Source organism: Phaethon aethereus, assembly GCF_964289735.1.
Source record: "Phaethon aethereus genome assembly, chromosome: 3".
NCBI classification, from domain to species: Eukaryota; Metazoa; Chordata; class Aves; order Phaethontiformes; family Phaethontidae; genus Phaethon; species Phaethon aethereus.
In genome coordinates, this window is record NC_138576.1 from 1832565 (window position 1) to 1856274 (window position 23710).

The window sequence follows — 23710 nt, forward strand, 5'->3', positions numbered from 1 at the left end:
TTTTTCCCCTTCTCAGCTCTGCTCCCCCAGAGGCGCTGCCCCCGTCGCCGATGGGCTCGGCCTTGGCCAGCGGCGGGTCCATCTCGAAGCCGCTGGCACTGGCTCTGTCAGACATGGGGGAAGCGTCTGGCAGCTGCTCACAGAAGCCACCCCTGCAGCCCCCACAGCTGCCAAAACATGGCCATGCAGACCCGGTACAGAGAACAGAGCCGCAGTGGCGGCTAAGTAGGTGAACTAAGGTTTGGAGATGACAGCACTGAAAATCTACACGTAAAGCCAGCAGCCATTCCCAGGACAGGAGGACACATATCCTTAAAAAAAGAACAACAAAACAAATACAACAAGAACAGCAACGTTACACACGGCGTCAAAGCAAGATATTTCTGTGCCAGGACAGGATGTCAGTTTGGCACAGCCTCAACACTTTCCACCAAAAGGAGCAGGAGATTAAGGACTTGGTGAGGAGCTAGCAAAGTGTAACAGCCCGGAGTGTGCTTGGAGCCAGGAGGAGCACAGTGCAAAGCCTGGCTGCCCGGGCACAGGCCCGCTCTGACGCATGGATGTCTCCTGCTCGGTTATTGCTAAGCCATGTGTCGGCATGGGCTGGTCAGAGCCGCTTGGGTATCGGCCAGTTGTGCTCCAAGTCTTCAAGGTAGAGGCTTGAAGGCCACGAAGCCCAGCCAGAATGAGAGCAGCAGCTGAGTAGATGCCTTTGCTGGCTCAGTTCTGGGCTGTGATGCTTTCTCCCTGCCTGGATAAGCACCCGGGCTTTGGCCGCTGGTGCTGGGCACCTCCAGGGGCACTATGTCCTCAAGAGTGACCTTGAACATGTGTGTGCGGCTGTCAGTCTGTGCTGCCACGCTCGCTCACTCACACCCTCCTCTCTCTGTAGACCTGCTGACTGCAGCCTCTGTCCAGATTTTCTAGATTGCTATGACAGATGACACATGCATTAAAGAACAGCAATTGGGAACTTTCCCAAAACTGCACCTTTATATAGAATCACTAAGGTTGGAAAGGACCTTCAAGATCATCAAGTCCAACCATCACCCCAACACCCCCATGCCCACTAAACCATGTCCCAAAGAGCCACATCCACACGTTTTTTGAACACTTCCAGGGATGGTGACTCCACCACCTCCCTGGGTAGCCTGTTCCAATGCTTGACCACTCTCTCGGTGAAGAAATTTTTCCTAATATCCAATCTAAACCCGCCCTGGCACAACTTGAGGCCATTTTCTCTTGTCCTGTTGCTTGTTACTTGGGAGAAGAGACCAACACCCACCTCACCACAACCCCCTTTCAGGCAGCTGTAGAGAGTGATGAGGTCTACCCTCAGTCTCCTCCAGACTGAACACCCCAGTTCCCTCAGCTGCTCCTCATCAGACTTGTGCTCCAGACCCCTCCCCAGCTCCGTTGCCCTTCTCTGGACACGCTCCAGCACCTCAACGTCCTTCTTGTCAGGAGGGGCCCAACACTGAACACAGGATTCAAGGTGCGGCCTCACCAGTGCCGAGTCCAGGGGCACGATCCCTGCCCTGCTCCTGCTGGCCACACTAGTGCTGATACAGGCCAGGACGCTGTTGGCCTTCCTGGCCACCTGGGCACACTGCTGGCTCATGACATGCCGGCTGTCAACCAGATACACATTATTTAAGTTCACAAAGATTACTTTAAAAGGAGATAGGGAAGCATTTCTACTACATGCTTTTCAGTATCATGTGTAACTACTGCACTTTAAAAGAGAAAGGTATCAGTCTTATAATTTTACTGCTTGGATGCTTCAAGTAATTGTGAAGCACTGACTCGAATCTTTCTGATCATCGTTACTGCCAAAGGTAACCACCAAACTCAGAGGACGACACCAGAACAAATAAGTTGCTGCTTGGAGGAAACACAAAGTACCCACAATGTATGAATTTGTTTAAAGCAGATCCAGCCAGGAACTTTATGCTTCTGTTATTCAGGATGGGGAGGACCCAGGACTTCTAGTATTTCAGAATTTGTTGTATGTTACATTCCACAAAGTCATCGCTGGTGCTCTTTTTAAGAAATGGTTTGAAGTACTTGCTACAGGATTAGGGTCAGAAGGGGCTAATTATGGGATGTCAAGCAGCAAAGTCAAAACAATGGCAATAGGAACTCTCAGAGAGACAACAGGAAAGGTTTTGACAAAGGACTGTCCTTTTATCCACCTTCACCTAGACTGAATGATTACTCCTCCCAAGCTCAAGCCACAACGCCGAGGCAGTGCAACTGACCCTAAAAAGCTCATGGAAAGAGATGGGGAGAAAAGTGTATCAGTTGTTGTAGGCAGACACATCGGCAAGGCAGAAAAATCCCTCGAGGTCTATCAGATACAAAGGCACCCTCTCTGACTCTAGCAGTCCTTGGGCAACGAATGGCTGGAGGCCAAGAAGATGTTTGCATGCTTACTTGATATTTACTCCCTTCCCCAGACACCCAGCATCGGCAGCGTCAGAGATGACATATTGATCCGACGCGCTGCAGCCTGCTCATATTCTTCAGGCAGAGGCAGAGCTTGAAGCAAATGTGCTGCAAGTTGGACCAAGAGACAACAGGTACAAGGGCTGCGTTGTACTTCTGCCACTGGAGGAAGGCAGGGAATGAGCATATGTTTGTCCTAAATCATCCTCTGGATGCTGGGCAGTTTCTGACAAAAAACCTGTAGTGCTTGAGTTACCGCATGTGACTGCTCACCGCTGACTCCCAAAGGGAACTCTGGCAAGTGCCGAGACCTACGGAGCGCCAAATGGGAGATACAGCCTCAAAACAGAGCTCGCAAAAATCCCACCCCAGACAGAAACAGATACAAGTCCGTAGACTGAATGGTAAAAGAGGAGCGGAAGGGAAAGCTTCGTTAGGGATTGGAGTAGCATCATCTTACCAAAAGGAGAGAAAACCCTGAATACAGAATTCAAGCAGTGGCTATTGCTAACAAGGAAGAAGCGATTATAAATGCAGCAAGCCCATCCACTAGCCTCAAACACCAACGTTTCTTACATTTTCAGTGCCTAAGGATTCGTGGACATCAGAGGACTAACATGTTTAAAATTATTTTAGTGTAAATTAGGTTGGGGGCAGCTTTTTTTAAAAGGGAAAAAAAGATGCAAATTCAAAGTAGGTACAACTAAAAGATTAAAAAAAAAAAACACACACAACAACAAACCCACCACAAAACCAACAAAAGGCAGAGAAAACACACATGCAATTACAAATGCTGGAAAATGGAAAAACAGACATTTCAGATCAGACCTCCCCAGAGCTCTGAATAATGGAGTGATGCCTCCAGGGTCTACCATTCAGCTACCCAAACCTGCATACTAATATACTACTCACATCAGAAGAGTAGAAAGGCACCACTCATGCAGAAAATTACCTTAAATGAGCAACGACTTCATGATAAACAAGCTACTCGCTTTTCTACTTTGCTCTTTGATTTAGGTGGTGGGGGGCACCTCCTCCCCTGCTGCTAAGGAGCAGACACAGCCCACTTCTGGCTCTGTACCTTGCAAGCAGGCCAGAAAACCACCTCGTTATTTATAACTCTTTAATTCTGATTGGTTTGGTCAAATGTCCAGATAGGAGATTGCATCTTTGGTGGAAGGATACCCCTTGCAACCTTAGCACCCAGGGTCCAAAGCATCCAGCATCGCTAGCATCCGAGCTTTAAATAGAGCAGAGAATCCGCACAGCGGCACTGCCAGAGGTAGAACTACAATGTCACGCACAATATGAAACCAGAGTATCTGTGGCTGCTATTGTTTCCCATCCCACCGGTACCCTAATTTCCCTGTGTACTGCCAGAATCCAAAATGCCCTTCCTAACCTGGCTTGCAAACGCTCATCTTCCCTTACAAATGCACTCCTAGTGCATTTGTCATTGACTCCAGAGTCGATTAAATGCAGTTCTCCCACCGGTCCTCTTCAAATGAAGTGGTATTTAACTAGACACACCACGAGGCAGCTGCTGCACAGCCTAGCTTGCTTTGTGCATCATTCCCCGGTTCATTGCCTGTGATGATTCCTGGGTGCCTGGTGCAGGGGAACGCAGATTTTCCTTTGTTTGAAAGTAACCTTGCATGGTTTTAGGTACTGTCGTTATAAGTAACGGCAAACCTGTTAAATCCTGCCGCATCTCTTTCCTTTTCTGTCCGTAAATTGAACATCCCTAAGAGCTAAAGGACTTACGATGAGAAGATGGGTTCAGCTGAACCTGTTTACTCCAAGAACAGCAGGGAGAACAAAATGCTTTGTAAAGAGTCCCTGGGAAACGCTGATTTTTTTTTTTTTTTCCTTAGGAAGGCAAACTAATGTACTCCGAAGAAGCACAGAAACTGATGGCATTTGTTTGTGCAGTCCTGGTTTGAATGTGCTTTTAAAGGAAAATCTGCTCACTGTCTCATGAATACCTCTGCTCGTGATTTAGGGAGAGGTCCGCACCCTGCTCTGGGGAGGGTGATCGCAGCTGATGAGGTGCAGAATGCTACCCAGATCACAGGGTGAGACTGGTAAACCAGGGAGCAGCGTTAGTCTTTCTGTAACTGCCTTTACAGACGAACAAAGCACACTGGAGATAAGCCTGCCTTAAGCCAGAAGTAATTCTCGGCTAAAGCAGCAGATGAAAAACTGGACTGCAAGCGTGAGTCAAATTTGGGTTAGAAACACAACAAAGATGAAACCCACAACTCGACAAACTCCACAATCAAAGCTTTGACTAAGAACAAGCTTTAAGCCCTTGACCCCTGGTGCAGCCTTGAAAAGGAGGATTACCACTTGCAGGCAGTGTAAGAACAGTGCTAGTCAGAGAAGAAGATTCCCATAAAAGAAACTGATATTTATTTTTAAATCCCTGAAAACTGCTATTGCTCACAGTTCTGATTCAGCGCTATTTATACTGCCGTGTGTTACAAGTCACTAGGATGGAAATCACCTTCGTTGCTTCATTAATCTGATTTCTAAATACTTTCTACCCAATCTAATTTCAGAATTTGTGGGTTTTTAGTTGTTTAGGTTTTATAAATTTGGGGGTGGTTTGGGTTGAGATTGGGGAAAGGGTTGTTGGGGAAGGAAGAAGCACAAAGGAGGTCTCCCCATATATTCAACTCCTGCTCACCAGATTTTGCGTAGGGTTTGTCTTACCGGTCCTTCCTCTGCCCACTCTAAGGAAAGCTCCTGCTGATGGGGACCACACAAAAGCCTTAACAAATCAAGACAGGTTCCCACCTCCCAAAACATGCTCAGCTGGGACCGATGCAAAACAGGCAGAAGTCTCTGGGCTGTACAGAAGCTAGGCCACATTATAAATCTTTGTTTGTAAGATACATTATGGTATCTACATATAAAAAAGCTTCCTACCAGAACACCCTTGCAGAATGCTGGCTTTTGCAGAAGTGTCCTTGCTTAAGGACAGCAATATTCCTGTTCATGCCTGCGCCAAAATCCCAGTTAATACAGTATTAAGCCTGTTTTCAAAGCTGTTACATTATTAAACCTTCAAAATTGAAGTTCATTAAGAACTAGAGGATTGTACACAGTAGCTATTCCACAGCACCAATCCCCTAGTACGGGTTTATCCTTGGCTTCTTCCAAATCCCTCTAATTAATTTTTTTTCAAAGGCCATCAATCTGAAGCAGGCAAACATCAGAGAGTCAATTCATTAACATCCCCATATTTCCACTTATCTTGGGCCACTTCTTCTCTTATTAATAGCTGGTAAGATTGGCATTTCTAAAAATAACCAACCAGGGCTGGAATCAAAACTCCAGGGAGCCCTCCCAAACCCCATCAATCCTCCCAGCAATACTTCGGAGTCTTGTCCTAAGGTCTCCCGAGTATGCCCTGGCAGTTGGCACTCTCCGAGGCAGCCCATGAATCAACATCCAATATGAACTACGAGACACTGATTACTCAAATAATTTATTACTTCTAGGGTGACCAAAAGGCTGTTTACATGAGGAAATGAGGATATTTTAGAGTACCATCAAATGTGCGCTGAAACTTTTACCTCTGATTTATATGCCAGCTCAGTTCTCCCCTTTAACGTTCTTCTTCACAGGTGAATTTAACATTGTTATGATAGAATCACAGAATCGTTCAGGTTGGAAAAGACCCTTAAGATCATCAAGCCCAACCATTAACCAAGCATTGCCAAGCCCACCAATAAACCGTGTCCCTGAGCACCACATCTACACGGCTTTTAAATCCCTCCAGGGACAGTGACTCCACCACCTCCCTGGGCAGCCTGTTCCAGTGCTTGACAACCCTTTCAGTGAAGAAATTTTTCCCGATATCTAGTCTAAACCTCCTCTGGTGCAACCTCAGGCCATTTCCTCTCATCCTGTTGCTTGTTACTTGGGAGAAGAGACCAGCACCCACCTCACCACAACCCCCTTTCAGGCAGTTGTAGAGAGCGATGAGGGCTCCTCTCAGCCTCCTCTTCTCCAGACTGAACATGCCCAGTTCCCTCAGCCGCTCCTCATCAGACTTGTGCTCCAGACCCCTCCCCAGCTCCGTTGCCCTTCTCTGGACACGCTCCAGCACCTCAACGTCCTTCTTGTAGTGAGGGGCCCAACACTGAACACAGGATTCAAGGTGCGGCCTCACCAGTGCCGAGTCCAGGGGCACGATCCCTGCCCTGCTCCTGCTGGCCACACTAGTGCTGATACAGGCCAGGACGCTGTTGGCCTTCCTGGCCACCTGGGCACACTGCTGGCTCATGACATGCCGGCTGTCAACCAGATACACATTATTTAAGTTCACAAAGATTACTTTAAAAGGAGGTAGGGAAGCATTTCTACTACATGCTTTTCAGTATCATGTGTAACTACTGCACTTTAAAAGAGAAAGGTATCAGTCTTATAATTTTACTGCTCGGATGCTTCAAGTAATTGTAAAGCGCTGACTCGAATCTTTTAACTCCATTCACTACAACTCTTTGGGCCCAGCCATCCAGCCAGTTTTTAACCCAGCGAAGAGTACGCCTGTCCAAGCCATGACCAGCCAGTTTCTCCAGGAGAATGCTGTGGAAGACAGTGTCGAAGGCTGATGCATCAGTTTTGCTTTTAAAAAGTTCTGAACCTGCGTTTTCTCCCTAGCTGCAAAAGGCAAAGGCAAGAGTAGGACAGTTTCCTTAAACACATGAGACAGTGTGCTCGAGCGGCACCAACAGACTGGGAGATGAGTCACCGACTATTATGAACCATTTTATCTCTCGTGGAGACTACAGAAAACAGGTGGTATTAGTTTAATTTCTATTCACAGACTTGCGATTGTGGATTCCTGACTGCTGCAGTACGCTTAGGAGAAAGATGGTGGGATCAGTCACCCCAAACTGATTATTATGGTCCTACTGATCTTAATCAGGAGGCAATCATGAATTACTCACTTGTTTCCCATTTACATGTTTGTATCAAGTGATTTTACAGTACTGCTGATAGGGAATATAAAAATGCCAACACTTCACACTGAAATACGGCACTGACTCACTGCTGAGTTGTAGCCCTCCTTCAAGCAAGAAACGGGCAAGTACAAGATGCGACGCCTGCCCTAACGAAGAGGACATCTGCATTTGCAGGCAAGTGAAAGAACGTTTAATTAAGAGTATTGACTAGGTTATACATGGGAAGGAAGCAAGCAGAGGCAGAGGGGAAAAGATTATGCCTGAAGTCCTCCGGGGAGTCTGGACAAAAGGAAAATTGGCTCTGGCAGCTAACATGCTCTGCCATGGAGAAAAGAGTTTTCTGATGAGTGAGGCTCTAATGGACACAGCCTGAGATGTCAGGAAATGTTGAATACTACCTTGATCAGGATGGGCAGCAAATCAGCTGGACAGGAGAGAGGCATTTCTAACGTAACCTCACTAAAAGCAGATTAGTCATATGGTGGGGTTTTTTCTTTCTTTCTTTCCTGTTTTTTATAACCACTTGTAACTGCATTGCCTGTTGTGGATGTTGTACATACACACTTTCACCTGAATTTACCTTAACGTGGCTTGAGTTAAATGCATTTCCAAACCATCTTCAAGCCATGCTTCAATCCAAGACTGTGGCAAATAATCAACTAAAGACTCCTGGACCCCTCCAGACTTACCTAGCTCCCCAAATTCATTCACTAAAAGGTGAGCGGGCCCCCCACCAGCTGCGTGAACTAGAGATGGACATCTGGCCTCACACATCTGGAGTGACAGGAATATCTCCAGTGATCAATAGCACAAAGCAAGACTCTGGCATACAGCAGGATACCGAGGGGCACCCAGTCGTTTGGGGTCCCTAGGAAACAGGCTGTCCTAAAACAATCAGTATGAGAAGCCCCTACTCAAAACCCGGGTAGGGAACAGTCACAGATGGTCACAGAATCATTGAATGGTTTGGGTTGGAAGAGACCTTTAAAGATCATCTAGTCCAGCCATTAACCCAGTGCCAAGCTGTGCCAAGGCAGTGCCAAGGCCACCACTAAACCGTGTCCCTCAGCACCACATCTACATGGCTTTTAAATCCCTCCAGGGATGGGGACCCCACCACCTCCCTGGGCAGCCTGCCACAATGACTGCTGCTAATTTCTAACCAGAGCTGAACTTAAACTGATTTTAGAGATGAGCCCTAGCCTTCAGCCAATAATGAAAATCCCTCATGCTGTCTTATCTTAAAAATACATGTATTGCCTTTTGAAGAAATCCAAGGGAGAGTTTGCTACTTAGACACAGAATCACAGAAGCTTTGGGTGGGAAGGGGCCGTTAGAGGCCGTCTAGTCCCACCCCTGCAGTGAGCAGGGACATCTTCACCCAGAGCAGGTTGCTCAGAGCCCCGTCCAGCCTGACCTGGGCTGTTTCCAGGGATGGGGCATCCACCACCTCTCTGGGCAACCTGGGCCAGGGCTTCACCACCCTCGCTGTCAAAAATTTCTTCCCTCTTTTAGTTTAAAACCGTCACCCCTTGTCCTGTCACTGCAGGCCCTGCTGAACAGTCTGTCCTCATCTTTCTCCTCAGCCCCTCCAAGCCCTGGCAGCTGCACTAAGGTCTCCCCGGAGCCTTCTCTGCTCCAGGCTGAGCCCCCCCAGCTCTCCCAGCCTGTCCTCCCAGCAGAGCTGTTCCAGCCCTCGGAGCATCGCTGGGGCCTCCTCTGGCCCCGCTCCAGCAGGTCCAATGTTTTCCATGGTATAAAATTCCCAGTTCAAATTGACACCCAGGCAGCAGCAATAGGGAAACGGGACTGGCATATATCCTAAGCAAACAATAAATAGGTAATCCAGAAGATCTAAAATTATCTTTAAGCATCTGGGTTCTGCCTGCATGCTGTCCTCCCTCACACTCTGGCCTCTGTCACAAGTACTTGTCGAGATAGCCCACTTTGGCTTTTCAACATCCAGGAACATTACACAGCTGGAAACACACGGAGAAGCTCTTCACTTCAGCACTCAGCAGCTTGGATCAAAGTTGTGGTTTTCTGCTTTTCAGGGGTTTTTGGTGGGGTGGCAGAAAATTATTATTTTTTTAAACTGTCTATAAGAATAGAGCTATTCTGTTTAAGTCCCTCAGCATACATTAATCTTACACCAACAAGAGTTTCTCTTCCCATACCATTCGCCCGCTTCCCCAGTTACATAACCTATATGCCTGTAAAAGCTTTCTACAGCTCCCATCACTGCTAATATAAGATAAATTAACACACAAAGGTAGTCCCGACCTTGACTTCACGCACACGGGATGAACTGATGCCACTCTTAGTCACAATGCCTTGAAAATCAAATAGGAGAAAGGGCTGCAGCTCTTTCTTATATAGCTCCTTTCTTCACGATAATGCTTAATGTATCCTAAAAGCACATCTGTCCACCCTAATGACAGTACTTGCAGAAAGACTCTAAAATGGAGGCCAGCAATTTCCTATCCTCATAAGCTCTGGAAAGAAGCCCTCAACAATAACAACCTGCAACAGGGCCAAATCAGAGAGGTGGGAAATAGCAGCGTTTGGAGAAGGAAGACACCCATGGTCATGCAGTCTGTCTCCTTCGGCACCAAGAGCAGGATGGTTCCCCGCAGTGTGTCCTCTGGAATGCTGCTCACAATAATAGTATTGTCTGGAAAAAGCTACGATGGAATTTGACTCCATTACGAAGAAGCATCTGCTGATGTTCATTTTCTACCTAATACGATGAATGTTCACAGCAGTGGCGTTGGCTGCAGTGGGTTTATTTTCAGATTAAGAGAGAGATATATATTAAAAAAAAAGGGGATAAAGCAAAGGTACCTGAAATTACAGCAATTTTCCATGACCCATGCTCCTCCTTGGCTATTCTTTCTGCCTCCTCCATTAGTAACATACCAAATCCCTGTAATAGGAGAAAAAACAGGAAGAAAAGATAAGTTCTGTAAAAATAGAAAGCATAAGCAATGTCAGAATGTAAGCATTAGTACAGTTCCAAGAGACTCATATTTTTGGCACAGTAATGATCCTGTGATCAGGACTATTGCTGAATATTACAGGAGAGGGCTTGAGAAGAGGTGTACCAACACTAAGCTTTACAGTGGAGCTTTCTCAGGGTTTTGTTTCCGATCACGGAATTATTCATAGGCAGTTCTAGTGTCTGGCTGCTTCTCAATGGCAGGAACAGAATGAAGTTACATCCACTGACGGTAAGCCACCTCGGTAGGCACCCCATAATTCCTGGCACTGAACAGTCCATCCTGCTGAGATAACCAGTCCTAAAGAACAATCGCCCATCTTAACGGCTACTTTACTAGACCTGGGTTTGTGCTAGTGAATTAAACAAAGCCGAGCACAATCACCAGATGCAATTGCCCGCGCCGCAAACTGCGGAAGGATCCCAGAGCCATTCTGACCGGGGACATCGGACCCTACAGACCTGCTGTTCGCTTTTCCAATACAGATGTTGCCGTAGCGCCTTGTAATCTTCTATTTCCACAACTCCTCCAGGAGTCAGGAGCTGTTACCGTGCTTCTTTCAGGATGAAGAATTGAGGCATGCAGTGACCTCAGGGCTTGTCGGGGCTACGCACAGAGGCTGTACCAAACCGTTGTGTGACCCTTAGAAACGAAGGCTAGGCTCAAGCTCTGTCCCGCTCTCTTAAGCTCAACTGTGACACAGGAGATGCCAAATCAAAAAGAACTGCAGAAGAACATGTTAATATTCTGGACCAGATCCATGGCTCTATTCATGTTTGGAAATCTTGCACAGCAGGAGTACTACTGGAATCACAATAATGCTTCAAAATAAAGGAAGAGCCTTTCCACTCTATTTAACAACTGCGTTGTCCTATATATCTGGGAATAATTGATTGGATTAATTCACTCCTAACATTAGGATGCAGAAATTCTACTCGGCTCTTTGTTCACCTATTTTCCTGACAAGATGTACAGAATTGGGCTGTGGCGACATTGAAGTAGATATGATTTAATTCTAAAAAACAGTTAACGCTTACAGGCATTTTTAAATAACGCGTAGAAATCTTCATTCTAAAACATCCTTCTAATCAGAAATTGCCCCCACAACTGTGAAGAACACTTTCTGATTAACCTCTTGAACACAGACTATTCCGAATGAACATGAGTGCGTCATATGCTGTGAAATTTCTATTTGCAGCCTATTTTAATGTTTGTAGTTGGCTACTTTCAATTTATTTTCTCTCTCTTTTTTAAAATTTTATTTTAATTTTTTTTCAAATACTTAGGATGACCACTTTCTCCTTCCTAAATTTTCAAGTGTTAATATTTTATAGTGGAAACATCCACTCCTTTTTTTCTTGGTGTTTTCTTTTTTTTTCCTAGCCACTGCCTTATGGCCACACATCATCAGCATCTAGCAAAACTGCATCTTAATGCATATACTCAGGGAAAGATTAATAAATACAAGGAATTTAATTTAAAACATCGGCCCTGGGCACTTCTGGCAAAGAGGACAAACTGATTGCTTTTTTAAAAGCTCAGTCTAAAAGGTTCAAAACCTACTGGGGCAAAATTTAATTCACATTTTTGCTCACTGCAAGCCACAGCATGTTACATGCAGCAGAAGGATAATGTGCAATTTTCATACAAGTCACTGCAAGGAGTTAGAAACACAGCTTTCCACTCCATTCTTCACATTCTTTAAGATATGTATGAAATGGCCTCACAAATGTGTCTGAAGCAAAAAAACTGTCAGACCCAACTAAGAGACTTTACTCGGGAGTCTCACCAAATCACTTAAATGGATAGACACCTCAGAACCAAACTTGGATCTCTTCTGTTTTGGTAGGAAGAATGTATTCAATAAAGTGTTCCTTTGAAGAAAACTGGGTAGTACCAAATAAAATCTCACCTTCCCATATGTAATTATTTTAGATTTCAGAAGTGAAATTCATCTGTTGAACAAGATAAATTTTAGAAGGAAATAAAGAGACACAATGGGTGTATCTCCTTTGTTTCATATTGAGTCGGTTTGCAGTGGAGTCTGATGTACCATACAGGATATTAAAGGAAAGATGCTTCAGAACCAAAGATGCTTAGTACTCAAAAGCCAAATTAGCACCAGCATACATGAGCTCGTATTGTATGGGCACGAAGCAACGCTGATAGCATTCAGCCATGCTTTTTTTGTCTCAGAGCAGTTGCAATTGCCTAAACACGATCACGCTAGCAAAAACTCAGAAGCAGCATGATTTCAGCAGGGGAAATGCAAGATGGGGCTCAAATTCAATTCTGCTTCTGTTGCAGCGGACTATAGTCCAAGCAATTGAATGAACCTCAGATATTAAATAAAACTCTTCTGCAAATATGCTGGAGGCAGGGAGCAGGGTGCAAGAAAGAGGCACAGATGAAAAATAAAGACGGCTTGGAGTACCTGGTGCTGAAATTTTGAAGGATCCCGACTGCTGACAGGGACCACGCTCCCGTACACGTGCAGTTCCCGGACAATGGAAACGCCTCCTTTCAGCTCAGGTCTGAATGACTCCTCCGAACACTTCCGCAGCCGTAGAAGACCAACAAGAATATCCTGCTCCGGATCTTCATAGGACAGGAAGGTTTCCCAGCCACCATTAGCCACATAATCTCGCCTAATTAATTCAATCTGGTCAAAGAGAAGAAGCGGTGACAAATAGGAGGAGGAAAGGAAAAAAAGAAAACTTCTTTAAAAATATTTAAGCAACCTGTTGAACAAACCAAAACCAATTTCATGGATCCACAAACTACTATGATTCAGAGAAAACATGAAGTGCTTTCTTAAGTGGTTGAGTCACCATCCCTGGAGGGATTTAAAAGCCGTGTAGATGTGGTGCTCAGGGACATGTTTAGTGGTGGACTTGGCAGTGCTGGGTTAACAGCTGGACTTGATCTTAAAGGTCTTTTCCAACCTAAATGATGCTATGATTCTTAAAGGCCAATTGAATTCTAGATGGATCTTAGCAGTACTGGATAAGAACTGCTGTTACTGCAGTCACATCAAAGCTAAAACATGCAACTACTAATTTCTAAATAGAAATTTATTTGCCAATGGGACAGAACTAATCTTCTATCCCTATTGGCAAGCCTTCCATAAGGGCTGGTAACCCACACGGTTACCTGTTTGTACATGAGAAACCTAAACCCTATGTTTCTTGAGTTACCCTAGTTCCACAATCACTGCAAGATCAAGGGGGGCGCAGGCAGACGACAACTCTTGTCACTAACCAAGGGACTTGCTCTAATTGAAATTCAGCTCCAGTTACAAATTTGCTAATGTAGAATGAGTAGTTTTGCATCTGCCTTCACCAAACCTGCATTTAAGCCCATGTCTCCACTGCTTTGCAAAAGAAAAGGTTTGAGATGTCTACAGAACGTGGGTTTTCTAAGCAGCAGTCAACTTCTTTAATTAACTACCTGTTAGTTCTTTCCAGCAACGCACAGGATATACCTACATGAGCTAACTATTGTGCAACAGGAGTAGATCTGAAAGAGTCGGTGTTGAGTATTGAGTCCTAAGTATTTTTGGAACACACCGTAAATTACACATGTGCTTTACAGAATTTTTTCTGTAAAAAAGCAGTGTTTTCTTACTCATTCAGATAGCACTGAAGACACCAAAACCATGCAGACAAGCACCCTGAGAACTGACCAGTAATGACATATTACTTGCCTCAAATGCTATTTTTGATAACAATCTAGATAAAGGCAGTTTTGAAGATCACAACAAGTAGAAGGGAAAAGCAAAGTGAGAGTTGGCTGACTGCGGAGAACAGAAAAAAGACCATGACTGGGTAGAAGAAGTAACTTCTGCAGAGCACCTAGAAGCTATAAAGAATAGCTGGTGGATAAGAGAGCAGAAAGAAGGGGAAAAAATTCTTTTTCAGACAGTCCTCTCCTACTATCATCAAGGAGAAGCCTCGATCACTGGTGTTTCTAACATTTATAGTACAGTATAGGACTGATCCCTACAGATACCTTGCCACCTTGCCATACTGTTCCCAGTACTGTGTCGTGGTTTAGCCCCAGCCGACAACTAAGCACCACGCAGCCGCTCACTCACTCCCCCTCCCGCAGTGGGACGGGGAAGAGAATTGGGAAAAAAAAAAACCTCGTGGGTTGAGATAAACACGGTTTAATAGGACAGAAGGAAAGAAGGAAACAACAATGATAATACCAACAAAGGAATGTACAAGAACAAGTGATGCCCAATACAGCAATTGCTCACCACCCCGTGATCGACAGCCCGTCCCCGAGCAGCAATTTCTGCCGCCCGGCCAACTCCAGTTTATGTACTGGGCATGACGTCGTATGGTAGGGAATATCTCTTTGGCCAGTCTGGGTCAGCTGTGCCGGCTGTGTCCCCTCCCAGCTCCCCGTGCACCCCCAGCCTGCTCGCTGGCAGGCCAGCACACGAAGCTGGACTGTCCTTGACTGCTCAGCAGCAACCCAAAACATCAGCACATTATCAACAATTTCTCATCCCAAATCCAAAACACAGTCTCACACTAGCTTCTGTGAAGAAAACCAGCTCTATCCTGGCTGAAACCAGGACATACTGCTATAAAGACTAAAGCGAAGGACCTCAGTATTTTTTCTGCAAATCCTCCTATACTCAGAAATCCATGAATTAAAGATTTGTTTACAGAAAAGCCGTAAGGGATTCTGTCGCCTGCCTGCTCTACTCCATGACAAAGCCTGGGTGAACACAGCTCACAATTAAATCCCTTACTGACTACAGAAGCAAGGCTCACTTCAACGCTGATGCACAGCTCCTGGGTTAAGCGCCCGAGCAGACGTCTGCCGATGCGCCAAGTTCTCCAAGAGCACAACTCCACTCCAGCTTGTGTGTCAGGACAGCTGACACACACTGATCCAGATCTACCATTAGGTACACAATGCCACGAGTAAAATGGAAGCGTACAGGAAAAGAAAAGATCACGAGGTTTTTCCAACGCCCAGATTCTGCAGTTAGTTTCACCTGTAGAAAAGCAGTTAGGTTAAAGCTTGCTGCTGATGTATAAAAAAAAAGCAGAACTATTATTAAACATTGCTATACTAAGTCTGAAACGGCAAGATTGGAGAACCCCCGGTTGCTCCTGAGGACAAAACAAAACAAGCAGAAAACATGGCTCCATTGCTTGTGCTGCAGTAGGACCTACATGCCTTGCTATGCCCATTTCCAGCCTGAAAACCACTTGTAGACAGAGGCGAAGCAAGTCTACAGGAACCCGTGCCAGGAGCTTTACAGTGCGCACGTTTTTATAGCATCATAAGCACGTACCAGATAAGCTGATCTGCTCGGAAAAGTCCCTACTGGATTAAGTCTTTTGTTCTCCCCACTCCCCTGGGCACAGCGGGTCCTAGGATCTGTAAATCCCCTCAAAAGGGTTTTCAGGGACTGGTGGGACGTAGAAAGTCTTTTCCTTCTGGGATGCTGGGATAAAGGTGGCAGAAGTCAGCCTGAATCACCTCCCGGTCGGCTGGTGCGTAGCTAGGTGCGGCCGTCCCCGGTGCCAGTCCCTCGTCCGTAAACCATCCTGTGTGCTGGGTAAGAATAACCCCCACCAGGCCGGATCACCATTTCCGTACGCAATCCTATTAAATGTCCAGCACACTCCGTTTTAAACTTACTTTGACAAACAAAGGGCAAATCCAGTTGCAGATTACACTCTTAGCCTAAAACAGCTACTCCCAGCTGAAAAATCTGCCTTGTTCCTACGAAGGCTCTATATTGAGATCATTATCTTGATGCAAACCCCCCTGCTTTGCAGGAACAGCAGCTTCTACGTCTCACACTTTCTGCTTTAGCACCAACGTAGGTTCATGCCCGTAACAGAGCTGTCATTGCCCCTCGCCTTTCAAAAACCGTCAATCCAACGTCTCTTTACAGCAACAATTCACTAGAGCATTTTTAAGGCTATTACGTAGCGCTGTGCAGCCTTAACCATCCCGAGAGCAAGCAAATACCTTCCACTGCTACGGAGTAACGCCGCTAATTGAAAAGGCAGCTTAGAGACAGCTCTGTAAATAACCAGCTACAGGCAAGTAATCTACTTCAAATCCATTTAAAAAAAAAATACTTTTAAAAGCAGACACACCATCGCCATTGTAAAAATACATACAGCCGTATTTCCTTAACGGAAAGAAGTTGCATAAAGTGTAACTAATTACAGCAAGCGATTAATTTATTTTAGATCTGACATGATAGCCTCTTATCAAGAGGATGCGTTGTTTACTTATGAAGCCAAGAAAAACATCATATCTTGTCATTAGTCTAAAGCGCATGAAAAATTATACCATCTTCAGAATATTTCTCTTGCTTGCTGTCATGATAAATTTTGCGAAGACTACATAATGACATCCTCCTGCCACTCAGACAGACGAGTTTAACAAAGGGAATTTTTAACACAACGTTGCTTTGAAAACCCTGTGATAAACTATTTGCTAACTACTGAAGGAATTTACAATTTAAATTAGATTAGCACTGCTGACAACGGACATCTTTGGAAGATATTTCGTGAAATGACCACAGAGGAGATAACAGGAGCAAAGCACGAAGGCTGCATGGCCTATGTACAAACGAGCCCGTACAGCCTCAGTTCTTGCAGAAATCTGGTAAGAACAAGATAATTTATTTGAGATCGCTATAGATTTCCGTGCTGGATTTCTGTTATGCAAGATGGGAAGTATTGCACTCATCTGAATTCACATAATGGCAGGAGAAAAACAGAATATGGCTCCCAGTAATCTCTGATTTGCAAAGTGAGAACATCTTTCAGAGGCTAAACTCAGAGAATATTCATGCTACTTAACTTCTGGCACAAAACTCCGACCCTCTTTGAAGACTGAATAATCAGTGGAGCTTCCAAAGCACAACTGAGAGGACCCCTGTTAGGAATCTCTTTCTGTGCTGACACAGAGAAAGCCTAACCCCAGTTTAGTGGCTCACATTTGCTAAGAAACGTTGGACCAGATGATCCTTGAGGTCCCTTCCAACCTGGTATTCTGTGATTTAGAAAGTGGGTACGTGCCCATTGCAGAGAAGAGAGAGGTATGTAATTGTCATTCTGATTCAGCTTTCTACCCAGGGGTGGCAGTGTCTTCTGCCTGGCACAAAGAATTCTCGTTTGCAGGCAAAGGAGATACATGATGGACAAACTGCACAATCATTTCAAGTCCTTCTTTCATGTCAACAAAGGAAGAGAATACTTCCAGGGTATGATTTATTGGCCGCAGTATACATGTATACTAAGATGGATCCAATCCTGTGTGATCTTAGAAAGTTCATCCCCGCGGGTGCCACTCATGGTCATGGACCTCCTGACAAATTTCTGGAAGGATTAATCCCTCCTTGTACCTACAGTGACCTGCAGGATTAGTGTCCTAAATTGGATGCTTGAAGTTCAGCACTGCAGATTTTCCTTTTTATAAAACAGGCATAGCAATCTTTTTGTGGATTACTTTAGGAAGGAAAAACACAACATATATGTCATGTGCTAAGTGGATCTACTCACCTATAAATGCATGTGCAGAAGTGTATATATACATATACTGTTTGCCTGCACAAACATGCACATTCACAAAAAAGGCTGTAAATTCTTGCTAAACATTCATTCCTGTTAACACACACACACACACACATTTTTGGTATTTTCTAAATCCAAATTTGTAATGAGGAGAGAGAAAAGGGAAGGCTGAGAAGCAGGAAGAAAGAGCTGCTTATTTTGTTGCAGCAGTGCAAATACCAAAATAACTGCTGGCTGTAGTCAGTTTATTGAACATGGTGGTCCATAAATTTCAACATGTGACTATGCTCAAACAAAAGACATCCAAAGCTGCTGCGAAAATAAATGGAAAATTGGATCCAGCTACAAAGGCAAACCACAGGATTGGACGTGCAACAAATGGGCCCCAACGCCTCCACACCAAACACATATAACAAACTGTGTCTGAAACAAGCTCCTAGAAAAAAAGACAAATCTTACCTGATAGGGTCTCACTTTATGGTGAATTTCTTGAATTCCAACCTCTCTTGTCCTTACATCACGACACTAGGAAAAGAAAGGGAGGAAAAAAAAATTACATAGGAGAAAAACATTAAGCTCTGAAACGTACAGATTTCCAGCCACATATTGGGTTCAAAACTAAATTGAAATAGCATGAAGCTGCAAGGATGAATTTCAAATGGATAGACTTCAAAATAAAAATGCTCACCGATCCATCCCTAATATATCTCAGAAAGAGGTCTTAGTGCTAAATGGAAAGACATGCTGGCAAAAATCAATTCACTAAGCAACCATTATGGCTCATGAAGAAATGTACCCTTTGATTCACAAACAGCAGGGTCTGGAGGCAAAGTCAACATACATAAAAAAATAAGAGGGAAAAAAAAAAAAGGCTTTGGAATAATCAATTTTTATCCTACATTGGGCAGCTCTAACATCGGCACAATCTACGCCAAGGCACCAGAAAGTCCCTAAATAGCCAGTTTTTGAATCTCAGCAACCCTTTTCTTGCTTTTAAATGAGAACTGTTGCAGAAGCCCTACCCAAATATCAGAAAGTGTAACGTTGACCTGGCATCTACAGAGCATCGCTGAGCCTTGGGACCAATGATGCAGAAAGGACAGCCAGCCAAGAGAAATCTTCCCTCCCTTCGAAGTCAGACAGAGGAGGAGACAATGCTCCAAGCTCAGGGCTTGAGAGATGGGTTATAGTTTACTCAACTTTGCTGAGAAGCACAAAAGTTGATGCAATTTGGCACGTGCTCACATAAGCAAACAGTTGTGATAGTGTAAGTGCTCCTACTGTGGGAGACTGTGTGCATTAACTGACAAAAGTTAAGTCCAACACTTAACTTTTGTCAGCAAAGCGCGGCCACAATAGTTTTACCCAAAGCAGCCAAGGTGCAAATGGTCGTTTCATTCCACTAGCACTGCTGGACTTGGAGGGAGGGAAGATAACCTCCACCAGTGGGCTAAAATCGCTCTAACAGCAATGACACCTACCTGCCCATGTATTTCCAAAAGCCAGACTTTTAGATAGGGAAAGAACGTGTGAAAATCCAATTCAGACAGAAACTCAGAGTACCCAGAACAAGCACAGCTCTGTCTCATGCCCTGCCCTACTCTGGATGCTTTTAAATTACATTATCGATATAAAGCATCAATCTCCCAAATAGCAGAAAAAAGTTATTTTGTCTGTTTCATAGCGGGCTATGATAAAACTGGGATTCACTACAGTTTTAGAGTAGACAAACTCTGACCCACTTTACAATTTCCCAGATACTCAAACAGCACAGTAAAAGGCAGAGGAATATCCACTCTTCATCAAGAACCCCATAACTGAGGAAGGACAATGTATTCTGGGATGCTCCTTTAAAATTCTGTGTCCTGGCTGCGTATCTCCACTTGCGCTCAGCGGCTGGCAATCATGAAGGCCAGCATCTGGTTCCTCCAACAAGGCTCCTCAAGAACAATTTCTTTCCAACAGCCACAGACACAAGTTGCAGTGTTGGCATGATTGATCCCCATCCCTCAAACGCACTCCTCACCAAGCCATTCCCAAAGAGGGATGCCAGAACTGCCAGAGCTGCTGAGCTGGCTGATCTTTACTATTAAGCCTGCAAATACATGATTCCTGAAAGTTGCTTCCTTGCCTTGGCCTTTTCCTCTCCTCTTCCAAGCTAGAAGACAAGAGGACAAAGCATATTTATAGTTTTCTTCTATGACACAAGAAAAACACAACAGTACCTTACATTTCAAGCTATATCGCAGCAGACTGGTTCCTCATTCCACCAGCTGCAGTGTTTCTGCCTCACTGAATTAAAATCTATAATCATCTGCACAGCAGAGATATTTACAGATTTGGTTCTTCTCAAAGTGATGACTGCCGGCCTGACAAGCCCTTTAATGGTTCAGCTCAGCCCTGACTGCCGTGGATCAGCTCTCCCTGCTTCTCCAGCTGGTCTTGATCAGGTTCAGATCAAATGATGTGGTTTAATATCAAACCCAGGAAAGAATTCACTAGTAGCCCTAAAGAGTTCAATTGAAAAGGCTCAGCTGCACTAACGGAGATTGTCTCCCCTGCCTGGTTTTGAAGTGAAAAGTCAGCAGGAGGGATGGAAGCTTCCACGACTGGCAAAGCAGTCTGCCAAATCCCGGCTTGCTACTGGAGAGAGACTGGGAGGAATGATGTAAGGAGAAAGTCCAGGGCATCAGCTTAGGAGAGATTAAGTGGTACGGAAAGCCCAGTTGGAAGGAAGACAGTCTGGAGTTTCTTTTCTGATTTCTTGTATTGCAACTGCAAGATCCAAGTGAGACGGCCAAGGCAGCAAGAAGCTAGATGAAGCCTAGAGAAATGTTAAATACCAACAATACAGGTCAGCAGCACAAGTTGATGTGGGCCTAGAGGCACTCACACAGTAGCCGAAAATTTTGTTATTGCTGGATGCAGTAATGACTTAAAAACTCTTCAAGAAAAGGTGAGCTAGAAAGAGGGAGCGCTAAACCACAAAAGAGGAACATGGAACAGTCGTGGTAAGGATCTGCCCCTGCCTGAACACCATGAAACCACAGCAATTAAAGCTCTTTGGAACAGTCTCTAGGAGCACGAGGTTTGTGTGATGTTTTGTCTAGGAAGCTGGGCATCCAAGAAAGGAAGAACTTGGGCATAACTTCACTGGAGGATCTGCAAACTGTGGCTGATAACTGGGTTTCGGAGGGAGGTTCAAACAGGGAGCAGCATCAGAGCAGACCATGTGAATGCTGACTGCTGCAGCGACCTTCCGAGAAAAATCAAGACTGGGTATACGTACCTCCTTCTGACTTCAAACATAAACACAATTCTTCCCCTCCCTCCTCCTCTCCGCCCCCGCGCATATTTTTATTTGACCTCAGAAATATCAAGAATACCAAATTTCATTTGTTTGTGCTGAAATCTCTTTTGCAAGATTTCTCTGGCCTCAGACTAAGAGCTTTTCTTCCAATTGTTCAGTCAAGTAAGTGCATGCGTGGGAAAAAGAAAGGAAGGAGAATTCCTAACAGCATAAATTAAAAAGAAACCTTCCTGCCTTCTCTCTGATTTAAGCGTTTCATTCTGTTAAAAAATGGAATATCTCAAACTAGTTACCAAGTACCTTCAGGAAAGAGGTGAAAGTGCTAAACTAAAAATCAACCAAACAAAAACAGCTTTTGAGAAGTATCACCAAGGTGCTTTTTAGTCATTTAACATTTTTTTGAAAGACCTTTGCAGATCTTTTTAGTTTAGCAGTAAACCTGGCTCTTATCGTGTCTTCTGGTCAGTACTTTCCCCTCTGCTGCTTTGCGTAAAGTCATCGAGCAGCTCTCCCTCAATACCAATTGAGAAATATTTTACCTGTGTCCCCAGATCTTTCATCCTGGCCAAGGCGAGCTCTCTCAGGTTCCCGTGCTCCACTCCAGAGCTGACTAGTGGCATTGGGATATCTCTGCATACAAGAGGAAAAACAAAAACCTCAAAAAACTGCAATAGCAGATACACCATAAAGTATGATTATGGTCACCTAGGCCAAGATCCCAAATACTAGACAACAGACCTTCTGCGAATTATCTTTGTTTCAAGTCTTTGGTTGAACAAGAAATAACACAGGCAAAACACAACTGAAAGCAGGAGAAAAACGAAGAGAAAAAGCTACAGATTTTATTTTAGTAAGAAGACTGAAGACAAAAATAGGTTTTTACAATCTTGAGAAATAGGTTGTAATTTTGCTCTCAGTTCTTCACTTGGAAGTCTGGGGAAAAAAAACATCATCCAGACAAGCCTGTGCCTCGCCTGGGACTCCAGGTCAGATGTTCTTCATGGTCTCTGTTGCTGGAGACCAGCCATTGGGAACCAGACAGTGTCTTTCTGCAGCCTCCGATTTGAATGTCTGTCAGCGAAAATTCATCAGAACGCCAACATTTTTACACTGGGATGCTAGCTGCTTAAAAGTGAAGAAGTTCTGTTTAGCAAATGATTTGCAACAAAGCCCAGCCAGAAAGTTTAGGGCCTTCCAATGGGAATGTAAATCATGAGTCTGCAAACGGCAGAACTCCTTCCTTCAGTTCTTCAAGGGAGGTACTACAATGAAATGAAAGCAAGACCAGGTTTGGCCTCTCCACTGCCTTCCAGAGCAGTTTGTCCCTCTAGAGATTAGGAAAGCAGGATACCGTCCCTTAGGGGAAGGAGGATTTACGCATCCGGATTAAGTTTAAAAAGAAACGCGCGGATTATCGGCACATCCCGCTCCACGCTCACCTTCTATCTAATGCTGCACTACATGGCGATTCCAAATGCTTCTCCCTCCCCCTGCTCAAACTCCACCCTGGCACCTCTGATAACACAGCACCCAAGTGCACTGCTGTGTAATCCAGACCCCCTCAGACCTTCTGCAGGGAAATAAGGACTCTACAAGTATGAAAAATACTCAGTAAATTGTATAAGGGATTGGGTCTCAAAACGGGGCTCAAACATTCCTTGGTGAGTATTCCTTCTTTTTCTTTATCTGTGCAAGCTTTCAACACAGCAAAGAACAGAATATCACCAAAAAACACACAGAGAATGGGATAGTTCAGGGAATTGGTAATGTAATTAGCTTAATCCATCTTGGTTCAGTAGTGATTGAAAGTCATCACCATCTAGCAGCTGTCTGATGACCTCTATAAAATGTATTAACTGATCTATTCAGTTCCTTGAGGACTTGCATTCACACCACGGCCCCATTAACAATTACTATTTTTGGCAGTAGCTATGTAAAAGATAAAGGTCTTCAAGGGTCCTAAAGACCTGATCCTTGTGCTGCTTCAGCCTTGCAGAAGCCTGAGACACTGGCAAGGGGGGGGGGGGCAAGAAAACGAGTTTTCCTTTAAGTTAGGAATGAGAACAAGGGTGTCAGACGCCAGGATTCTCCTCCGGTTTCGGCATCACACTCCAATTTCTGTACAACTTTCTCCAACATAACGGAGGTCCGGTGTGTTACTCCTCTCCCCTGTTTTCCCTGCTCTTTTTTCTATACGGCCAAAGGGTATATGAAAAATTCCTTGCCTCTTACACTCACATGCCAAAAAGTCGAGGCAAAATACAATTAGCTAACCAGTTCATTTATTCAGTGAATTTCTTTGAGTAAATAAGACACTGCAGAGCCAACACAACATACTTCAAAGAGCTTCAATTAGAGGAAATGAGCACTTCACATTGTGACTAAAGGAGACACTAGAGGAGAATGGTATTTTCA

The 23710-nt window shown here is 44.6% G+C and overlaps 1 protein-coding gene across 1 annotated transcript in view; it reads right to left on the reverse strand.

Moving 5' to 3' along the window:
- ELP3 (elongator acetyltransferase complex subunit 3) overlaps positions 1-23710 on the reverse strand; it is a gene marked incomplete at both ends in the record, with an annotated part of 97658 nt that overhangs the window by 12993 nt on the left and 60955 nt on the right. The window contains 3 exons of the mRNA XM_081997980.1: positions 10269-10350; positions 12858-13085; positions 21835-21925. Of these exons, the coding sequence (XP_081854106.1) occupies positions 10269-10350; positions 12858-13085; positions 21835-21925 (401 nt within the window). The remainder of the gene's footprint in view (positions 1-10268; positions 10351-12857; positions 13086-21834; positions 21926-23710) is intronic.